The sequence below is a fragment of the Sinocyclocheilus grahami genome, unplaced genomic scaffold (assembly GCF_001515645.1).
Source record: "Sinocyclocheilus grahami isolate Dianchi unplaced genomic scaffold, SAMN03320097.WGS_v1.1 scaffold350.1, whole genome shotgun sequence".
NCBI lineage: Eukaryota > Metazoa > Chordata > Actinopteri > Cypriniformes > Cyprinidae > Sinocyclocheilus > Sinocyclocheilus grahami.
Window position 1 is genome coordinate 190,047 of NW_015505529.1, and position 24,127 is coordinate 214,173.

The 24,127-nt window shown below is 36.9% G+C and overlaps 1 protein-coding gene across 2 annotated transcripts in view; it reads right to left on the reverse strand.

The window, feature by feature from the left end:
• Positions 1-24,127, reverse strand: part of LOC107548564 (membrane-associated phosphatidylinositol transfer protein 3-like) — a 77,033-nt gene that overhangs the window by 48,710 nt on the left and 4,196 nt on the right. For both annotated transcript variants that reach the window (XM_016229283.1, XM_016229284.1), the window contains exons 2-3: positions 9,941-10,011; positions 9,631-9,851 (exon numbers count right to left, since the gene is read on the reverse strand). In XM_016229283.1, the coding sequence (XP_016084769.1) occupies positions 9,631-9,851; positions 9,941-10,011 (292 nt within the window). The remainder of the gene's footprint in view (positions 1-9,630; positions 9,852-9,940; positions 10,012-24,127) is intronic.

Consider the following 24,127-nt stretch of genomic DNA (forward strand, 5'->3'; position numbering starts at 1 on the left):
TGATTTCTGAAGGATCATGTGATACTGAAGACTGAAGTAATGGCTTCTGAAAACTCATCTTTGCCATCACAGGAATAAATTTAAATATATTTAAATAGAAAACATTTATTACAAGCTGTAATATTTCAAAATATTGCTTTTGAAAAGTAGTGTACCACAATTGTTTAAGTCTACCATATAACAGCAGTTTTAACTCTCTCTTATGAAAATCAAGTGCAAATAAATAACACAAGAATTTATCCATCAATCTAATGTCATACTAATCCTAACATATTCATTCTACCACCCTCATTAATGATGTTAGAATGACTCACACTAGCAGAAGTGACCCCTGTTCAAAGACAAAACCTTCCAAGCCTACTCAGAACAAATGAAGATCCCTGTACTCCCTGCTAGCCTGCTCCTCAGGCGATGACTGTTAGGTCTCAAAATAACCTAGCTCCAGCTGAGGAGGGCAAGAGGAAGGCGTTTTGATCAATAACACGCCTTTAGACAGCCAAAAAACCTCTTGCAAAAACACAAGCTGAAATCTTACCAGACATTCACAAACACTGCTGCACGTATGAAAGTCATCTGTTTGAAGATCTAATTTGCAGGAGTGTCTCATTATAAATCAAATTTCTGTTTCTAAAGCATTAGCTCTCATTAATGAGATCTCTCTTCCGACCATTAGGGCCAATAGGGCTCAGATAAAAGATATTTATCTGAAAGCTACATCTTTCTATCACTCAATCAACATAAGATTGGTAAATAGTAAATATTTCCTCATCATTTCCATGATGTCAGGGAGCTAACATCTGCCACAAACAATCCCATTAATTTATAACAACAGCTCTAAATTTGTTTTAAAGTTGACATTGGCGTAATTTTCTTCAATGTTGATATATTAGCTCCTAAACCAGTTTATACTATAAACAAAAGTCCATAACTATAAATATGCAATTTTTTTTACGAGGTTAGAGTTCTTGCATTTTAGACACAATATGCTTTGTCTGTTTTTGCTCTGCCAATGAAAAATAGCTCCAAACAAAGGCAACACACTTTCTTATTGTTGAATGAATCAGTACCTTTTGGGGGGGGGGGGGGGACAAAAACAGTTGAGTAAATGATTCAATGACTCACTTGTTCCTGAATGAATCAGAATCATGTAACAAATCAGTTAAGTGTATGATTTAATGACTCATTCAATTATGAATGAAGCAGTATTTTTGAACAAATCAGTTGAGTAAATCATTCAATGGCTCGCTGGTTCCTGAATGAATCTGTGTTTTTGAAAAAATTGGTTAAGGGGATCACACTTTATTTTGAGGTCCAATTCTTGCTATTAACAAACCATTAACTACGACTTTTGCCTCAAAGTCCTAATTTGCTGCTTATTAATAGTTAGTAAGGTAGTTGTTAAGTGTAGGCATTGGGTAGGCTTAGGGATGTAGAATATGGTCATGTAGAATATGTGCTTTATAAGTACTAATAAACAGCCAATATGTTAAAAGTGAGAATTGGTCCCTATACTAAAGTGTTATCATTGAATGGTTTAATAATTTGTTCTTGAACAAATCAGGTGTTTTTGAACAAATCAGTTAAGGGAACGATTCAATGACTAACTTTTGCCTGAATGAATATGTATCAGTATCTTTGAACAAATCGGCTTATTGAGCGATTCAGTGACTCACTGACAGTCACTTGTCGCCACCCACTGACATAAGTATGTAACAGCCAGTCAAATCTCCATCTCAATGCAAAATTAAATTGGAGGACCAAAACTAACTGTTGCTTAACTATATTTGCACTATATTCTTAACTATATATACGATCCTGAAGTAGGACACAAGTAAGCAAACTAAAGAAGCCTAAACACGCGTTCTTATTAGTTAAACAATGCGTGCCTTTTGGGGGGGGGGGGGACAAAAACAGTTGAGTAAATGATTCAATGACTCACTTGTTCCTGAATGAATCAGAATCATGTAACAAATCAGTTAAGTGTATGATTTAATGACTCATTCAATTATGAATGAAGCAGTATTTTTGAACAAATCAGTTGAGTAAATCATTCAATGGCTCGCTGGTTCCTGAATGAATCTGTGTTTTTGAAAAAATTGGTTAAGGGGATCACACTTTATTTTGAGGTCCAATTCTTGCTATTAACAAACCATTAACTACGACTTTTGCCTCAAAGTCCTAATTTGCTGCTTATTAATAGTTAGTAAGGTAGTTGTTAAGTGTAGGCATTGGGTAGGCTTAGGGATGTAGAATATGGTCATGTAGAATATGTGCTTTATAAGTACTAATAAACAGCCAATATGTTAAAAGTGAGAATTGGTCCCTATACTAAAGTGTTATCATTGAATGGTTTAATAATTTGTTCTTGAACAAATCAGGTGTTTTTGAACAAATCAGTTAAGGGAACGATTCAATGACTAACTTTTGCCTGAATGAATATGTATCAGTATCTTTGAACAAATCGGCTTATTGAGCGATTCAGTGACTCACTGACAGTCACTTGTCGCCACCCACTGACATAAGTATGTAACAGCCAGTCAAATCTCCATCTCAATGCAAAATTAAATTGGAGGACCAAAACTAACTGTTGCTTAACTATATTTGCACTATATTCTTAACTATATATACGATCCTGAAGTAGGACACAAGTAAGCAAACTAAAGAAGCCTAAATGGTCGACAGACAAGTTGGTCCCATGATAAAATGTTTAAATAGTCAAAGATTCAGGCCGAAGACTAAAGAGGAGTTACAGGTTTTCTAGGTCCAAAGCATAAGAGGAAGACTGAGCAAACTTACACCACCAAAGCTCACAGGTGGTACTGTCCTCGAGAGACAAATCAGTGTGCACCTTCTTCCTATCTAAGCTGTGACAGAGCCCCAAATTGTTTTACTCCAGGAATCACGTATTGAATTGACTTGCACACCGTGCTTCGGTGAGAGAAAATCAATGTGGAAGCTTTTTTGCCAGAGTTGCTAATTGGAAATGCTGTGTGGAGGTGGCAAACACAAAGCTCCATAACATTCCGCCCCTCCTTTTCTTTTGTGTGCTTCCTCTCCACAAACACTAATGCATGTGTGAGTGTCTTGTGTGTGTGAGTCGCTGCTTCATGCACACACTGTAAAGCCACATCTGTAAGCACATCTCATTAGGAGAGGAAACTCATTATCAGCAGTGATGGCTTGACAGGACGGCCACAGGTCTCGAAGACAATTCCCAAAGCTCTTAAACTGAGGAAATGAGAACATACATGCATGGCAGCTGTACTGAAGGAGATGTGTGCACTATAGAAGGGGCTCTAAACACAGCAGTGAGCTGTTTACATCTGAAATGTCTGTCAAGGGGGAGAGAGCAGTGAACATTAACTGGGTGATTCTCTCAAAAACATGTCCAGGTCACATTTCACCTCAACATCATAAAGAAAAAAATAAGACAAATGAATAAAGTATATTGAGCCAGTAAAATAATGTATAATTAAGGCTACAACAACTGAAATTAAAACTAATAAAAAACTGCTATGAAAAAAGAAAACCGTGAGAAGTCACAAAGTAGGCTGCAGGAAGGATGAAAAATGTAAAAGTAAGATAATTACTTAAAATATACATTTCATGCACAATCTGAAAAAAGTCAAACTGCAAAATAAATAAATATTTACTTCAACAAAACAAACTTTTAATTTGTTGTTTTGATTTTGGAGCGAAATGTGATTTGGACATGTTTTAGACAGGTTTTGTAGATTCACCCCATTGTTTAGTCCTGTCCAACAAGCTGCCAGATCTCAGCAGGAGATCAAATCAGCCACGCGTCTCTTCCTGGAGAACCAGAGCCTACCAATGTTGTTTTGGCTGATCCTGGTCTAAGTCAGTGTTTCCCAACCGGGGTGCCGTCTGTCGAGAGCAGGGGAGCCGTGTATAAAATCATTTTTTAATATTTTTAAATTGCTAAAATGTTCAAAAAAGCATCTATTATATAATATCAATTTCTGATGTCACCAATAATTTCGGCTGCCGAAAATTAGTTCACTGCTCAGGTTTCACTTTCACGTGGTGTGACGCTCTGCGTATTATCCCGCTCTATGTGTGTGTGCGCGCCGCTCAGTCGCTCCACTCGTATACCGTTCGTGCTCATCGGAACAGCAAAGTCCACTCAAAAATTGAGCCGACAGGAAACATCGATGTAGTACAGTATTGTTTCTGTCTGCAATAGCCCTACTGTGTTGTAACATGGTGTGGTATATGGGCAACTCTGGTAACGCTGTCCTCTCATTTATTGATCTGCTAACCGCTATGTTATGCACACGTGTCCTCTGATAATAATAGCTTTCTAGGACTAAACATTATTTGGATAATTGGTAAAACTTTTTTTAAATAACCCTACTGTTAGACCTACCTGAAACACTAAAAAGCTATTTATTTCATTCGAAGGACTGTCGTTATTTTTTTTATTTGTGCTATCATTATTAATTTCTTCTTTTTGTTCTTATTTTATTACTGACTGCTTGCTTGTTATTTTTTATTCAATTCAAAGTTTGAAATCAAGCTATCTCGTGCTACTGCACCAAAATTACCCCACTGTAAAATAAAAAAACACTGAGTGAGCAAACATTTGTGATATAGCTAGTTATAATGGTAATTAAATAATGTTTATGTATAAAAGCCTACATTAAAATCTGTCACATAAATTGGTCTCTTCATTAGAAATTAGCCTACTGATTGCCACCATTGATGGACAATTTTTTTTAATAATATTAAAAATATCTGTATGACATTATATTCTGCAGTTCTTCCCTGTTGTACCCAATAGCTATACTTTTCAAATTATCATATCGAAGTTAGAAATTCAAATATTGTGACAAAATTAATTTTGTAGGGTGCCACAAGTTTGTTAAAAAAAGGTTGGGAAACACTGGTCTAAGTAACGAGTAAACTGACCGCCTATGCCTTCATTAATCCTGTGGGAAGCAAAAGGAAGTCGTGTTGATGAAAGAAAACCCCATTGTGTGATTGTAAGGGTGTGTTTGTGTGTATTCTGTATCCAGGGAGCACGATTATGACCTGCAACAATTACTCAGTCTCTCCCAGTAGGCTGTTGTTCTTTATTATATCACTTTTATTATATCCCCCTTTCTCAGTACTGGACAAAGGCAGACAAATAGACATACAACTACTCATGGTTTCTGCATCTATCCCTTTGTCCTTTGCTCAGGTCAGTTTAATACTCACTGCAGCTACAGCCACTGAACCATAAAACCACAGAAAAAGAGCAAATGCAGTTTGTATGTCACTCATGAACAGGGTTTACCATGTTAATCTCTGTGGTACCCCAATGACTGACATTTTATTTTACCATGTGTGCCATGGGAGTGGGCAGAGATTGTGATCATGTGATCAAAGACCCTCTCTGACTCTATGGTGCTACTCAATTTTCATTGCTTCACCCAGGTGATGGCAAAGACACAAAAAAGGCCACAAAAGCCCTAAAGCTATAGAAAAAAATCCCTCAGAAGAGCCCCGAGCCACTGAGCTCTTGAAGCAATGGATCCGGTTTCACAGCTTAAAGGGAGTCTGTTCATTATAAAGGCTGATTCTCACAGAAAGCATTAGCGTTACATGCTTACTTGGGGCTGTCTTCTTACCACTTATTCGTTTCATCCCTTATAAACAAAAAACAGCATAGAGGAATGACTAAATTCATTGTCTCATCACGCTAAGCTTAGGCTTTGAATCTCATCTACACTCTTTTCTACCTGCACGAGATGAAGAGATGCTGTGCGAAAGGCAATGGAATTCATAGACTGCTCATGGATTCTCCTTAATCTTGTAAAATATCTGTAGTAGAAGGCAAATGTGGATTTACTCGGGGACACAAATTTGTAAAATACTCTTAAATGTTGTTACGTTAAACTTTTTTGCTTTTTGTTCTGTAAATAATTCTAAGTTTATGTGATCTAGAATAGCCAATAAATTTCATGTTTCATTTATAACTAATCAATTGTCTGGGTCATATAATTTCGTGTCAATTCTATTGCCAAACGATCCTTGCTTGTTACCTTAGCTCGTAGCTTACGCATAATAATTACCTGTCTTTCAAGAGCTGACAAATCATCAAATTTTTGTATTTCACCCGTGGCCAGGGAGAATACAAAATTACATATTCAATTGGTAATATACACTGACATCAGCTTCTCGCTGGTCGAGTAGCTGATAAAAGTATAAACTATTGAAAGTCAAAGTCAGTTTTGATCAGGTGGACCTCGAATTCTCAGATCGAGTTCTTTTAAAACCTGAGCTAGAAATAAACCTGAATGAATTAATAATGATTAATTCCCTTACAAATAAGTAAATTATTACAATGGTTATTGTCACTGGATTCTCACAACTTTAATACAGAAGTTCTATTGTATAAATAAGGGCTGCAACATCTAAAAATTGATTAAAAAAATACTGCATTCCCTTCTGGACTTTTCCATGTGAAAATGTACAATTAAAAAAAAGAGTAGTGTCTGTAAAGAGCTTTTATTTTGTTTGTTTGTTTTTTTGAAAGAAATTAATACTTTTATTCAGCAAGGATGCAAAAAATGTATCAAAGGTGAAAGTAAAGACATGTACAATGTTAAAAAGATTTTTATTTCAAATAAACGCTGTTCTTTTGAAATTTCTATTCAGCAAAAAATCCTGGAAAACACTGTGTCCACAAAAGTTTTAAGCAGCACAACTGTTGTTAACGTTGATAATAAGACATGTTTCTTTAACAGCAAATCAGACTGGAGTTATGGCTGCTGAAAATTCAGCTTTGCCATCAAAGGAATAAATTACATTTTAAAATATATTCAAATAATAAATATTATTATTAAATAATATTTCCCACACTGCATACTAGGGCTGTCAAAATGGCTGAAAAACTAAATTCAAATTTTGCACTTAACGATAATTATAATTATATTTATATATTCGAATTATATTCGAATTTAAAATGCATAACTTCAGTTAGCGTGAAGAAAAGCTTTTGGCTTCTCTTCTGAGGCCACAAGAGGGCACATCGAGCAAAATATTACTAATGCACGTTTATTCAAAGCTTAAGATAACATGACTATATGTGAAAAAAAGTGCTTAATGTTTAAAATAATGTTTATAAACCATTATAATTAAGTTGCTTAAAGCCAATCACACGAGTACATTTTTTATTTAAAAATATGAGAAGCAGTGGGATGGGGGAAAAAAACCCACCATAAAGTCTCGATATGTTTTTTTTTTCCAAAGTTAAACTTGCATAAATTTTACATAGCTTTCTAAACATGCGTCTCTTGTGCGAGATGCGAGTGCAACGGTGATAGAAGTCCCTCTAGAAAATGCGCAAAATATGTGTTCTTTGTGAACGGCTTGGTTTCAGTTTTGATGTAAACAAGATCTTCTCCGCACTGATGTTCTCTTTTTCCGCAATATTTTTAATGACCAACGCAGCAGCGCCGCATCTAGTGGCTTCAACTGGATAGGCTAACAAAAACATTATATTGCAACGACACTTACATCGTCATCACATCTCGTGCGCCCCTGATAAGGCTGCCTCCTTAACGCACAACTAAAATTTGAATGCAACATTTTTGCATTCGAATGTGGATTTTTATTTTAAATTCGACGAATATTCGAAATTCCAAAAAATTTTTGACAGCCCTACTGCATACTGTATTTTTGATCATAAAAATGCAGTCATGGTGAGCATAAGAGACTTCTTTCAAAAACATTTTTTTTTCTTCTGACCAAAAACTTTTGAACAGCGGTGCACCAGGGGGCCAATGGGCTCTTATTTGAGGACATTAATTTGTAAAATGTTTTTCAAATGTTCTTTAGTTGAAGTCGAGTTGCTCAGCTAGTTCATAAAACCAACTCTCAAGAACAACTGTGACTGAATCTGTCAGCATTTCCCCATAAAAACGAGTTTCATGCTTTTAGCCAGTTTCACCTGAGGGTTTTCCCATGACATCAGAGCAAAACCTCTAATTATGTGGCATCTCTTTCATAGTGTATATGCACAATAAAGCAAAACATTCCATTCTAGGATATTCAGCCATAGTACTGCTGGAAGTAAACAGTAATGGTATCAGGTGGTAGGTAGCATATATAGGGTTGGGTACCGAAACCCGGTACCAATATGGCACCGGTACCTATGTAACCAGTATGTACTAGAACCGAATCCGAACGCAGATTTCGGTGCCTCATTTCGGTGCCATGCCTGAGCGATCAATTGAAATATTTGTCCTCTGGTTCTCCGAAACGGACGTTATAAGAAGCATCATCACCGGCACCGCACGTGAAAAATTATTTCCCGACTGAGAAAATGCACATGAACTCAAGTCGGAAAGCTCTAATAATACAAATCCAACACATCTTTGTAGTAACGAGAGTGTCAAATGCTTCCTTTTGTGATCTGATGAGGATTCTTGTCACAGAATGAGGCACAAAATATGTTCCATATGCTACTTTAAAAAGAATATATCGATTAGCAATAGATTATAAATTATGGTGACCATACGCTCTCTTTTCCCTGGACATGTCCTCTTTTTGGACCTAAAAAAATGCGTCCGGCCGAGATTTCTTAATTGCCCAAAATGTCCGGGATTCGGCTGTTTTATAATCCCACTCCCGCTGAATCTCTGTCTGACCATTGCCGCCTGCTCCCGCAACATGTGTTTCGCTCCAGCGATTTTCGTGTCCACTCCTTTAAACATTCTAATATTGTGTATAATTTTGGCACATCAGGGAGTCGCTCTCAGGATGCGGTATATTTAAATATTTGAATGAGCGCTTGCGCTGTTTACTTTCACTTTCGATTTCGCAATCACACGCACTCTGTGTAAAGGGAGCACATCTTACAAGATCAGATATTTGTCAATGAGCTCAGAATCTGTTGAGCAGCAAATATTCCAGCATGGTCTTGTCAGTCTCCTTATTCTCGACCTGTGATCAGTCAAAGTTGACTCCGGTAGCTCTTGTTGGATGCAGGGTTGCCAAGTCTGCGTTTTTTCCACAGAATTGGGCTACTTTTAAACTGTTGCCATGGGTTGATTTTCCCAAGTGGGTTAAAGATTTGAAATATTGCATAAAATACATTTGACTGAAATGCTTGTATTGAAACATTTTGCATTCTACCCATGATAAAACTTTCATGGACTTCTACATTCACTGTTCCCTCCTGGTGGAATGACCTGCCCAGCTCAATCCAAGCAGCTGAGTCCTTAATATTTTTAAGAAACGGCTGAAAACACATCTCTTTCATCTTCATTTGACTCTCTAACTCTAGCACTCTCTATTCTAATGCTACTTCTAATTTTATCTGCTTGTTTTGTTTTTATTATTAAAAAACTGACCCTCTACCATTTGCACTCTCTATTCTATTTCTATTCTAATTGCCAATCCATAATTTTTGGGAGGATTTTTAATTTTTTTAATAAGTATCGGTTCAGGCACCGTTTAGGCACCGGAACTGTTTAAAAAAGTATCGATTTGGCACCGGTATCGAAAAAAACCCAAACGATACCCAACCCAAAGCATATATGGTATTAACTTCAAAGAATACCATGGCCCATTTCCAAATAACATGGTCATTAAAAGTGGCTTTTAGTAATAGCTACTTACTTTGACACAAGGCAGAAGGCCTCAGCGCATACGGCCGGGCATGGCACCAACTTGATGACGACATGCTGAGCTGCAGCTTGAAAATGAGCTTGAGATACTTTTTCCAGCACTGAGGACAGGGTGTTTACATCTGCGTTCTTCGCGCCTGGCTCTCCGCCCGCTAGATCCAGTATGTTTCCCCCGTGAACCACCAACACCAGCACATGCGTTTGACATTTGTTCTGGTGAACAAGGGACATGGAAAGGTCACAGAACAATATCATAGAAAAGAAAGCAGTAGCACACTGAATATTCAAAAAGATCATCTTACCTCAGCTTCCTCTAGACCGTCAATGCTAGTCTGTGGGACACATTTTTGCCTCCTTACACGGTACAGATTCTCTGACCCCATTAAGGAAAGAGCATGAGATGGATAGATGGGATATATATATATAAAGAGAGAGAGAGAGAGAGAGAGAGAGAGAGAGAGAAGGTGATTATAGCCACTTTGCACAGATGCACGGCAAACAGAACCACAAATGATTATTGATCCTACAAAGACCACTCATCCCCCTTTCATTAATGATTTTACCTTCCATTTATTTTCTTCACAAGACGACAGTAAATGTAGCGTTATCATCAAAGCCACATACTGGTACATCCTATTTCAAAACATGTCAATAGGAAACAGACAGAGCTTGGGATTTGTATCAGATAAACCCCTTCATTTTGCTGTCGGCTGGTGTCATACAAAAATAACAAAACCAAGTAACAAATTACATACAAGAGGAAGTGAATAGAACCAACAAAAAGCCTTTTGGTGTCTCTGAATCACCAAATAAGACCGCTGGCCTTCAGCCAAAGTCATTATACCTCACCTTCACCATTCCTCACTCTATTTTTTCTATTTGTAGCTTCCCACTCTGTTCTGCCATCTCATTCTCACACTCTCATGATCTAGCGCTTCTGTTCTGGCTGGTCTCCAGTCATTCTGTCAGCATGGAGCTCGTGTCCATGCCTTCTCAATGCCGTTTATCAGTCTATCTGCTTTTAGGGGGGAAATGCTGGAAACTCACATTCCACAAGGTGAAAATTAAAAAAAAAATGAAAACCCCCTGAAGTGGTTGTTCAAGCACACATATCAACTACATCCCTTCTATTTGACAATGGCAAACTTATGAATAATAATGGCTGATTTTCTTCTTTTCTTTTCCACATTACTAATTCAACATATTGTCAAATTCCAGGTGTTTTTTCAATTACTCTACTCTGCAACAGTTATAGGAGTTCAATCCCATCATTCTGTAATGACAAAACCTCATTCGACAACGGAGCATGTTAAGAGTTTGTACAAACAAACACAGCATTGATTCATAATCCATTCCTTTCGGAGACAAGCGTGGGAACCGGCTCATATCTGAACAACTGGAATGATGTCATAACAACCCCAAGCTACTATGACATCAAACAGACTGAGCCGATGATAGACCAGACTGCTTCTCTTAATGGCATATTCATTCACTTCTAAATCATTGGGTCTCCAAGGAGCAATTGCGTTCATTGAAAAGCTGTACCGACTGCAAAAAAAAAAAACTCCCAATAGTGAGAATCTGTGCTCATCCCAGCTGCAAGCTTTCATTCACAGCCGCACCATGAAGAAAACAGCCAGGGCGCTGAGCTGTGCTCTCTCCTGTGCTTAACACTGTATACACACTGCCAATCAGCCAAAGCATGATCAGGCTTACTGCCACTTTCTTACTACTGCCTGTCTGACTGCCTCTCCAGATGCCTGTAAGACACAAACCAATTCAGCTTACATAATGAGCCATATATATATGGATAATTAAAGTAATAAAATGTCTAGATCGATCAATAGACCGGAGAGAGAGATAGATAGATAGATAGATAGTGTATATGTATGTGTGTATGCATGCATATATATGTGTATATTTTCCTTGTTCTAATTTAATTCTTTCAATATTGCTTGTTCAAATGTTATTTCAATTGCTATATTGTTCCAAATCACACTGTTGTATATGTTCTCTTTTCCTATGAATGCTTTGGCAATGCAAAATGTGCTTTTGTCATGCCAATAAAGCTATCTAAATTGAATAGAATAGAATTGAATTGAATTGAATTGAATTGGATAGATAGATAGATAGATAGATAGATAGATAGATAGATAGATAGATAGATAGATAGATAGATAGATAGATAGACTGAATGATACATTAAATGATAGAACGATAGATAAACAGACAGGAACAATAACAAACAGGATTGACAATCAGACAAAGGCAGACAAATAGAATGATAGAAGGAACAACAGAACCATAGATGGATAAACAGACAGACTGACAGAAAGACGGATAGGTGGTGAACTTTGTGTGTTAATGAAATTCCACAGTAGGAGCTTAATGCTTGTCCAGAGTGGCAGATCAGGGAATGCTGGGAACTCCCACAGTTTAGTCTCAATTGGGCTCAAAAGGTGAGAAAGCGATGGCAAAGCAATGGAGAAAAAGGATAACAAGCAATAACGACAGGACAATGAAATGACAAGATTATTGATTCCCCTCCCATTCCTCACACCCTCTGGTCCAGAATGTCACTTTTCTATAAATGCAATGGGGACAGTTTGTTCTTATTCACTCTGCTCTGGAGTTGCCTGTCTCTCTTGCTTTAGCTCATGTCCTCTATTTCCCACAGCAGCCCAGTCAGCCAGCACTACCCCTGCAGATTTATAGCATCCTGTAGAGAAATACAGATTCAAGGGACAGGAAGAAAGACAGAGCAATTAGAGAGAGAGACAACGACGGAGGGCAGTGAAGAATGTGACAGAGAAAGAAAAGAGATGGACAGAAAGATTTGACCACTCCAAGCAATACGTGACATCTAATCAACAACTCTCTTCCTTCAGAGGAGCAAAACTAAGTACAAAGAAAAAGAAAACCAACCAACAAGTAGACCTGCTCCTTCAGCTTCAAAGACACTCATCTGTTCTTGAAGGGCACTAAGGCCCCAGCAAGTTGACAAAACGTAAAACCAATTTTCAGCTGAAAAGATAATAAACCCTACAGGGTCAAATGTGTATTGACTGAGCCTGTTCCTCCTTTTGATTCCACAATCATATAGTTTAACAAAACATGGATTTCTACCAAGCTAACCTGAACAAACCTGTAAGCTGTAAGCCCACATTTGTAAGCTGTCCATTTAATTGACTTTCATGTGACATCAAATATATGACAGAGTTTCACTGAAATAAATTATATTTACAAAAGTCCATATGGAAATATGTGTATAGAAAGAAAATACAGCAGTGCTACCTAAACATGTTCGCCAACAAAAACATAAAAAATATTTTTTAATTAAATCTGCAAAATTTTAACTTTTCAAACACAAATGACCCGCCAGAAGAAAAAGCAAAAGCTTGTTTGATAATCTGATGGATGGCAACAGTTGCTAAGGTAGGATTGGTCAGTATGGTGTAGTGAACAGGGATGCACCAAATGGAAAATTCTTGGCCGAACACTGGGCCGAAGGCCGAATACCATTGCATAAATTAAATACCCAAATTTAGCTTTTTATTGTTTTGTCTTGCTTTTCAAAGAAAAAATCAATTACAAAACAATAATTAAAAAATATTTACTTAACAATGAACATTTTTAACATTCTAGCAGACATTATACCAACAAAGCAATGCATACAAATGTTACTGAACAACTGACGAGAAACACTGTTTCAGTGCAGATTTTCTTCTCGCTTTGGACTTTGAACCCTGGCTAACAAGCTCGCGCAATTTGTGCGTATGTTAGAAAACATAACATTCTGCAGTTTATTTACTAATTGTTTAAGGCCATTTCGCTATCTCAATCATCATACAGTAACCAGCAACAACCACCCCTTCCACTTCTCATCGGAGACATGAGATGCAGATGCAGTGGTAAGCAGGCTCTCGCTGTCGGTGCTTGTAATGATTTTTGCGTCTTTCTCTGACAGTTTTAAATGCTTCCACACTGCAGACATGATTGCTGCATTAGCGCGCCCCTCTATTTGATCGTGTCATGTCATTGTTTGGTACAATTTATTCTGTCTTTTCGTTTATTCAGCCGAACACCGAAATAACTTTTTTTTTAATATTTTCGGCCGAATAATTTTGGTTGCCGAACATTCGGTGCATCCCAAGTAGTGAAGCGTCAAGACAGAGAGAGAAATAAGGAGAAAGAGATCAAGGAAAGAAAGAGAATGACAGAGCAACAAGAGAACAGAGCAACAGACAGAGAGAAAATAGTGAAATAGATTGAGATTGAGATTGAAAGAGATAGAGATAGAGAGAGGAGGCTGTTCAGAATGCAAATAAGCATTTAAAGTGGAAATAAACATGAACGTGTTGCCAAAAATACACCCGGGTTGACAGTGGCCACAGGCGATTGGATGAGCTCATGAAGAGACTGAACAGAGAAGTGAAGAGTACAACTCAACTGAAGAGAGCTAGAAATTATATAGATGAATTGTTGCTTGGATCATATGGAGAACCAAAAGAGCAAAAATGAACACAGAATGTAACTGGTTTGACCAATGAGTTGAGCAAGCAGCAACAGTATCAGAAATTCTAGGAAAAGCTGAACTTCTGCAGATGAGATGCAAAAAAAAAGGCCAATTCTATGCCAAAAGGATTTAGTGCTTAAATCATAAAGCTATATAAAACTTCTTTTTTTTTCTTTTTGCAGATTTTAGCAATTTGCTTGTTTTTTTATGCTATCTGGTTAACAAAAGTATATTAAATTCACACCATTCATATACTGGTGGTTCTCAACCGGGGGCTGGGGCCCACTAGGGGGCCTCAGCAAACTTCCAAAGGAGACACAAGAGGACTTAAAAGTAATTAAATAAATAGATTATTATAATACATGAAAATAATATAACTTTAACGTTTTAATGAAAAAACAAAACAAAACAAAAAAACAGTTCTTAATCTTGACACATCTGGAATCACAATTAATTAAACTGAATAGACCAATACTCCCAGTTTCTGTTAAATCTGGAACAAGCCTAAAAAAAACAAGAAGCTTTTTCATAACTATAGCAGACATATTAGAAATACTGAAAATACTATCAGGTTTTGATTTTATATTATGTTATTTAAAAACCTACAGTACCAATGTTCTTTTATCAATATTTTATTTTTTAAGCAAAAATCTATAGTAACACCATACTTTTATTTTATTGTTTTATTTTATTTTATTTAAGGTAAAAAAAAAACATAGTAACTCTGTGCTTTGAATATTGTGTTGGACATAAACAAACACACCCCCAAATCAGAGATGTACGGTGTTCCAAGCGGTATTTGAATGGATTGCTTCAGCACGGTGTGATTGACATTTGTGAAACAGTTACAGGCTGTCACTTGCAATGCATTACTGTGAGACACATCACAACGAGTTTGGTGTCACTGCCACATGGGAAAAGTGTGTGATTTCAGGAAGAGCAGAGTGGACATTTTTGAGCATCTGCTTGCCAGGGAACACACCTGGCTGTACCAAATCCCAGGTGCAGAAAGTTAAAAATAACAGATTCCAGCTTCTTGTCAAATTTGCCATGGACAGCAATATGTTCAGTGGAAATACATTCCACAATCTAACCTAAGCACTCACCCTCTCAAATACAGGTGCATCTCAATAAATTAGAATGTCGTGGAAAAGTTCATTTATTTCAGTAACTCAACTCAAATTGTGAAACTCATGTATTAAATAAATTCAATGCACACAGACTGAAGTAGTTTTCTGAGGAATTTATTTAATACACGAGTTTCACAATTTGAGTTTGAACTTTTCCACGACATTCTAATTTATTGAGATGCACCTGTAAGAGAATATGAAGGCAAAGTACAAACTCTCTCTCTCTTTCTCTCTCTCTCACACACACACACACATACATACACACACAAAAATACAAATATATCACCACAAATTCACAACGAAAAGCACATAGGCTGAATTCCACCAGAATTCGAGTCTGTGTATGTGAGTGGAGTGACTGGCCTGGAGCATCTGTACACTCTGCTGTATGTACATTGGCATGCTGTGTGTGGACAAGTCTGTGCACCCTTGCTGCATGACCGATGAGTCCAGGTTTAACACCTGTCCAACGCCATCCCTGTCTCTCTGCCTTCACATTCTCACACTATAGAAACACATCAACCTGTGAGGACACATCATAACAGGTGTGCAGTGTTAAAACTGAACAAGCTCATTTATTCTGGCTAGATGCATCAACAGCATTCATCTCCCATTGTAGGACAGAAATGTGTCAGCCACTAGAGATTCTGATGTAACATTTGTATTGAGGTACACTCATATTGTGATTTAAAAATCTGTCAAAACTATAGTCTATTCTGTTAAAGGGGTCATATAATGCAATTTAAATTTTTCCTTTCTCTTTGGAGTGTTACAAGCTCTTGGTGCATAAAGAAGATCTGTAAAGTTGCAAAGACTAAAGTCTCAAATCCAAAGAGATATTCTTTTTAAAAGTTAAGAGTCAACCACGCCTACCTAAAACGGCTAATTCTAACACGCCCCCACATGTCTACGTCACAATGTGGGAAGATTTGCATAACGCCGCCCAAATGTTCATGCAAAGAAAGAAAGTGTAACTTTTATTCTCGCTGTTGTATTGTTGCCGCCGCCACCATGTCGTGAAGGCGCTGTGTGCTTCATTGTGAAAGTGAAACTACTTTGTTTGGCCTTCCAAAAGAGGACGATATCCGCTTCGTCATGCCTAGAGCTGATCGCTGAGGGAATACATCAACTTTGTGCTGTGGATCGCCAGATCGGCTTTCACCGTGGACGAAGCGGAGTCTAGCCACCGCTCACTCAAGCTGGCCGTGTGTGACGCTGTGTGTTTCGTTGTGAAAGCGAAACTACTTTGTTTGGCCTTCCAAAAGAGGACACGACTAGAAATCAGTGGTTAAGTTGTATTTACAACACTGTTCCAGAACACTTCAACCCAAATATTCAGATGTGTGCAGCGCATTTTATGGATGACTGTTTCCTGATCCTGGGAGAGTAGACTACAATGCTGGTGTTCTGACAAATAATGCTGACTCACAGCCTGTAAGTACGTTATCATATTTAAAGGATTTGCCACTGATGATTCAAACACGAGTTTTGAGCAGTGTAGAGTAGCACTTGTTGTTTGTCATTTCTCCGATCACAAATGCAGACATGGTTTTATGTTTACGCGGCGCGATGCAACGCGTAAAAAGAGAGTATAAGTCATTATAATCCGTAATTATGTCCCCACTGGATGCAACAAATGCCTCATTTATAATGGGTTTTAATGTTTTTGTCTCGTCGCACCGGGACACGGCATCACAGTATGGGAAGGGGCATAACATTTCCATCACACGCTTGAGGTATTCGGCCAATCACAACACACTGGATAGCTGGCCAATCAGAGCTCTCCTCGCTTTTCAGACTGATGAGCTTTGTAAAAATCGAACCATTTCAGAAAGGCGGGGCATGGAGGAGAAACAATAATGTACAGTATGTGGAAAATAATTTGTTTTTTGAACCTTAAACCTCAAACACATTTCATTACACCAAATACACAAAATAATGTTCTTTTTAGCAACATTATATGACCCCTTTAACTATTGAGCACATTAAAGTGGAGACAATTTTGTTGATTATAATAAGTGTATTAGTTTTACCACCTATTGTCTAAAAACTGAAGGTTTTTAACCTAAAAAAAGAGTTACTGTAGATTTAAAAAATATATAATATAATAAAATACAATAAAATGAAAGGCCCCTTCATATCTTTATTTTTAAGTATTATAACATGTTTTTAGTCATACAAAATACTCCTATTAATTACCCTCATCAAAAAATGAAAACATGGTTGATTTTTTCCCCTTCTTCTTCAGTATTTTCAATATTTTGTTAGCGTAATTCAATAAATATTTAATGTAATGTAATAAATAGAGTTCTGGGTAAAGAGGAAATGCAAGACATAATAGATAAACTGAAGACAAAATAATTTAATTTAATAATTTTTTTTTTGGTAGATGGTGATTTGAACAGCATACATAACCAACATCATGAAGGCCAGGCCATAATTCTTACTATTCATCTTAAACCATGTAATGTTGTAGTTAGCCAACTGGCGAGTAATACCGTTTTAGCTACTTGCCAAAGCCAATTTTTACTCCGCTTTAGCGCTTGGCAAGTGTTAATGTTGGACCCCAAACACATCGTTCTCAGAACAGCAGACTCTGTCACAGACTGGTATCAGTGTCCTTTAGCGCTGGCAGATATATACAAGATAATACAGCAATCATGAGCTCAGACCTCCTCCTGTGCGAATACTCTGCATTAACACCTTATTATGGTCCTTTTCCTCCCTTTTCTATCTGTCTTTTTTTCTGTGGAGTCATCGTATTGTTCCTAGTTTTGTGTCTTCAGTTATCCCTGCTTTAGGTCATTCTGTGGTTAAATGGAGAAAGAAAAGGAAAGAAAAGTAATTAAATGGGAATTAGCGTGTGAGGGAGATTGTGCCTACAAGAGGCATATGTTAAAAAAACGACTTGGCAGGAGCTTGCGTGGGGGAGAATACAGATGTGGTGTGTTCGAGTGTCTGGCTTTGGCGAAGCATGGAGAGGCCATGTCTGTGAGGAACTAGAAGCGACGTGAGCCTGTCAGCCATGGTCCCTCAGATAAGCTGAGAAGATAACGTGTGTGATTCGATCAGCCGACAGAGGCTAGGGCTCTTACTTTCTGCATTAATTAGTCATCTATTCTAATTTATTCAGCTAGAGCTTGAGGTCTAATCAGAAACCGGACTGCATAGAGTTTGTTTATGTCACAACGCCATTGACTAGGTGATTAACATTTGAAAACTTGAGTAAAATGTTAAGGGGGAGAGGAACAGAAAGTGAAATATACAATATATTTCTGCCAGGCAAACACTCTGGACACTGAGATGCTGGCAGAATCAAAAGTCAACAAAGTTCAGATCAAAATTTAGCTCAAGATCAAGATTGTATCGCTTTGTTTTAACTGTGGCCAAGTGGCTACATGACTGTTATATGTTGTTGCCGTTGATGTTGGAGAGCTGCACAACTGGCCACAGCTTGGAAGACGTGGTCATAAATGAGATATGCAGGAAAATAATTTTAAGTTAAATTAGAAAAAAATATTTTATATGAACTTTGATTTTATTGCAATTATAATAATTAATAATATTATATATTATAACAACCAATCAACTGTCTTTCTGATAAAAAAAAGCACATTCTAGACGGGAAAGCGCCTGTAAATTAATTGCATTGGTCTAAAATTATCACATGAAACTGCTCATAACAACATGAATTTCTCACACCAGGGATATTATCATCAACTAAAACTAAAAACATGTATAAAAAAAAAAAAAAAAAAAAAAAAAGTGCCATTACTTGAAATAAAATACAAATGAGCATCAAATATGTTTTGGTATTTTATTTAACGTTCATTATTTTCATTTATTTTAAGTACTAAAATAACTAAAACAAAAAAATGTATAACATTTATAGATATATTTAAATAAATAAATTATTTCATATATGACAAATAACACATCAAAATGACTAAAAACTGAACTAAAATTTAAAAAAGAGATCATATGATGTTGCTAAAAAGAACATTATTTTGTGTATTTGGTGTAATGAAATGTGTTTATGGGGTTTAAGGTTCAAAAAACACATTATTTTCCACATACTGTACATTATTGTTTCTCCTCTATGCCCCGCCTTTCTGAAATGCGTAGATTTTTACAAAGCTCATCGTTCTGAAAAGCGAGTTGTGCTCTGATTGGTCAGCTATCCAGTGCGTTGTGATTGGCCGAATACTTCAATACCTAGTGTGACGGAAATGTTACGCCCCTTACCATACTGTGATGCCGTGTCCTGGCGTGACGAGTCAAAACCAATAAAACCCATTACAAACGAGGCATTTGTTGCATCCAGTGGAGACATAATTAATGATTATAATGACTTATACTGTCTTTTTACGTGTTGCGTTGCATCGCGCCACGTAAACATAAAACCATGTCTGCATTTGAACTGTTCTGGAACAGTGTTGTAAATACAACTTAACCACTGATTTCTAGTTGTGTCCTCTTTTGGAAGGCCAAACAACGTATTTTCGATTTTGCAACGAAACACACAGCATCTTCACAACATGGCGGTGGCAGCAACAATAAAGTTACGCCTTCTTTATTTGCGTGAACATTTGGGAGGTGTTTGCAAATCTTCCCACATTGTGACGTAGACATGTGGGGGCGTGTTTAAACGAGGCGTTTTAGGAGGACGTGGACCAGTCTTAACTTTTATAAAGAATATCTCTTTGGGTTTGAGACTTTAGTCTTTGCAACTTTAGGGATCTCATCCATTCACGAACAGCTTGTAACACTCCAATGAGAAAGAAAACTTGAAATTGCATCATATGACCCCTTTAAAACAAAAATCTAATATAAAATATTAAAGGGGTCATATGATGCGATTAAAATTTTTCCTTTCTCTTTGGAGTGTAAAGTTGCAAAAACTAAAGTCTCAAATCCAAAAAAATATTCTTTATAAAAGTTAAGAGTCAGCCACACCTACCTAAAACGGCTCATTCTAACACGCCCCCACATATCTACCTCACTATGTGGGAAGATTAGCATAACGCTGCCCAAATGTTCACGCAAAGAAAGAAGGCGTAACTTTTATTCTCACTGTAGTATTGTTGCCGCTGCCATGTCCTGAAGACGCTGTGTGCTTCGTTGTGAAAGCGAAACTACTTTGTTTGGTCTTCCAAAAGAGGACAATATCTGCTTCCTCATGCCTAGAGCTGATCTGTGCTGGTCACTGAGGGAATACATCGACTTAGTGCTGTGGATCGCCGGATCAGCTTTCACCGTGGACGAAGCGGAGTGCAGCCCGGGGTCGTCAAATGTAGTTGCAGCTCCTTCGTCGGATCCGCCAGGCGCGCCGTTCTCGACCCCGCCGCCTCTGCTCACTCTAGTCCGGCCTCAGCTCATGCTAAGCCGCGGCTTCCGCTCACGTTATCCCGGCAAATGCCTCGTTTTTAATGGGTTTTAATGTTTTTGTCTCTTCGCTCCGGCCGGGACACGACATCAACAGTATGGTGAGGGGCGTAACATTTCCGTCATTTATTTTTCAGACCGATGAGCTTTGTAAAAATCGATGCGTTTCAAAAAGGCGGGGCATAGAGGAGAAACAATAATGTACAGTATGTGGAAAATAATGTGTTTTTTTTACTTTAAACTGCATAAACACATTTCATTACACCAAATAATGTTATTTTTAGCAGCATCATATGACCCCTTTAATAAAAACTCTCTCATATTAGTATCACAATGATACAAAATAATAACACTGAATCACTCTCAACTATAGTATCTCACAGAGGACAGATCTTTTGTGATTCTACCCAAAAAATATATATTTATTATTAGCATTTGTGACAAGTGACACTTTCTCATTTATTCAGGTTTTTCAAAAAGTTAAAGTGCTGAATAAGAAATATCTTGATTTTAAGGTGTTTTCACTTACTTTAATGCTGTTTTGTCATATTTTAAATTATTTTAAAAAGTGGTAGTGGCCCCCTGGTTAAGAACCACTGTAGTAAGCACATCTAAGCTGCTGATTCAGAGGCAGTACAAATGTATGTACACAGATTCATAAGCATGGGAGAAATGCATAAATTAAGAAATCACTTCAAAACAGAGCTCCAGCTTTAAATCTCAAGTACTAACCTACTGGAGTCCATCATACTCACACTGATTGAATTCAATCAGTGGACAAAAAAGGAAAGTATAGAGGGCAACCCAGATAGAGGAGGTTGCTGGCTTCTGTCTGGTGTTTCTCTCTGAGGATTCATCAGGCTGTTTCGGTCTTCTCACCCAAACTCTGCCAACAGGCCCCCTTACTCCTCGACTCCAACTTCCATATGTGCTCACATAAACAATCACTGTCCACACCCCGCTAAAACACATGCAATCAAGATGATTAGGCAATGCCAATGATTGAGAAGTAATTACTTGAAATAGTAAATGAGCAAAAACAAAACCTCAGCCCAGAGCTGCTGCATGGGGATGTAATTGGCTCCCAAGATGTGAGTTTATAGATTTACAGAGAGTGTCACAAAAGTCTCCAAATCCCTAATCTGTCTGGTGTGGCTCCAGCTGTCAGTTACGCATATGATTCCTTAAATAATCAGTTCGTCAATTAGGTAGTCCTTAGGGAAGGCATTCCAGATCCTTTAGATCAGAGATTGATGAGATTTCTACCTGCGAGGAACTGCAATTAACTGGAGTGTCTGCTTTAAAGGTCCTAATGAGTCCCCATTAAATTGATTTATAGAATCATTATCATCTTGCTATGAAAAGTAAAAATGGTAGCATGGATAATACATAAGTCAAATTTTAAAAAGTACCTACTGCTTTTACATCAAGAGGAGCAGTTGGAATAAAAGCAATCCCTCAGACTCTGTAAGTTTAGAAGCCAGTCAAGTACAGTAGGACACAAAGAGCTTGTTTGACTGATGAAAAGCCAGACGGTATTCAGAAACAAAGAATAAAAGCTACAGGTACTTCGGAGGAAAAAAATAAATCATCACGTCTCTGGCTTATCTAACAAGCTGCATTGCTGATTTTACAAGATTTGACATCAATGGACTTTATATAAAGGACCATCAAAAAAAACTCTAGCTCATATTTAATGCAGAGAAAGGATATTTGAAAGAAATGTCTATCATTCTAGCCAAAGATATTGAACAGTCTACTCAGCCAATAACTTTGCGTGCCAAACAAACTGTGCTACACATGGGAGATTTGACCATTGATTTCAATCAAATTTGACATTAGGACATTGCAAAGCATGTTAAAAATGCAAAGCACAAATATTTATCCATAATAAAATTATAAAATAAAACACAATAAAGAATAAGAAATTAAAATAAATACTTTTTAATTACATTTTTTTTTTTTCAGAAGTGAATAAAACAAGTTTACCAACTTTTAAAAAAAAGTCTGTTTTTGAAACTGACATCTGTGCGAGTTGTTCTTTACACATCTCATTGATACTGACAATGTACAATCTGTCTTTTTGCATGTGAAATGCCACTGAAATTTCACCATAATGACCACACCTTAGAATCTGACAATTTTCATAATGGCAGTGTGTTTATGATGCCTCAAAAATATGCCTGCGTAGAAGGATTAACCAAATGTTCTGACAGCTAATTGTAATATTTGAAGGATGGATGCTGCAGGATGTCAATATTGGGCAGGAATCTACAGCTGTCACTCAAGTGTTCCCGTACTACACACCGATCAATCCAGAATTTTACTCCAGGACAGGATCAGACAGCATCCAGACGGCTCGGCTGAACTCAAGCTGGCTGGAATCTGGACGAAAGGACCCCCCGCTAGCTGCATGTGAAAGTAGCTTCAATTAGCTTCAGTAGCTTTTCTAATTAACATCAGTCTTTAGCGCACCAGGTAGAAAGCCCCCTATTAGACAGGATAATTAATCTGGAAACCTTGAGTGCCCACAGACTTCAGTGTACCTCCAACACTTAATCCTGTCAATAAAATGTCTCAACTGTAATGGACTATGGGGAAATAAGACTAGGATTCAATATAATTAATGCTAAGTTTAGAAACAGAAAATGTCCACTTGAAGAAAAGATTGAGAAGATATTAGGGCTAAGCGATATAGACATAGTTATAGATAATGTCAATATCTTTTATTCTTTTGATGACTTTGTTTAAATGTTTCTATTTCAAATAAATGCTGTTCTTTTGAATTTTCTATTAATCAAAGATTCCTGGTAAAAAAATATATCATGGTTTCAACAAAACATTAAACAGCACAACTCTTTTCAATAATAATAACAAGAAATATTTCTGGAGAACAAAATCAGCATATTAGAATGATTTCTAAAGGATCATGAGATATCAAATATGATATAAATATAATATTTCACACTATTATTGTTTTTACTGTATTTTTATCAAATAAATACAGCCTTTGTGCACATAAGAGATTTTCAAAACATCACAAAAATCTTATACATTACTTATTATACATTTAAAAAAAAAAAATATATATATATATATATATAGGTTATTTGATGAGGAAAAAAAGAGTGAACCAGATGAACCATTTCAATCAGTCATTGTAGCAAAGAAAAAAATATAATAACTAAATATACTTTTGCTATTTTTCCTGCATTTCTTTTTACAATATCAATATATATAACCATATATAAAGAATATAAAGGTGAGATATTTTTTCTAATGAAAGAGTGCATTTATCATCTTTGTGATAAAATGATTGAAGGAAACAAACTATGGTTATTTATTGAATATTTCAAACAATTGAAATCAAAGCATACATTTCTTGAAATGAAAACATCTTATGAAAAAAGTAACATTTCAGTTTTAATGTAAAAAGGATATTTTCACACTAAAAATAT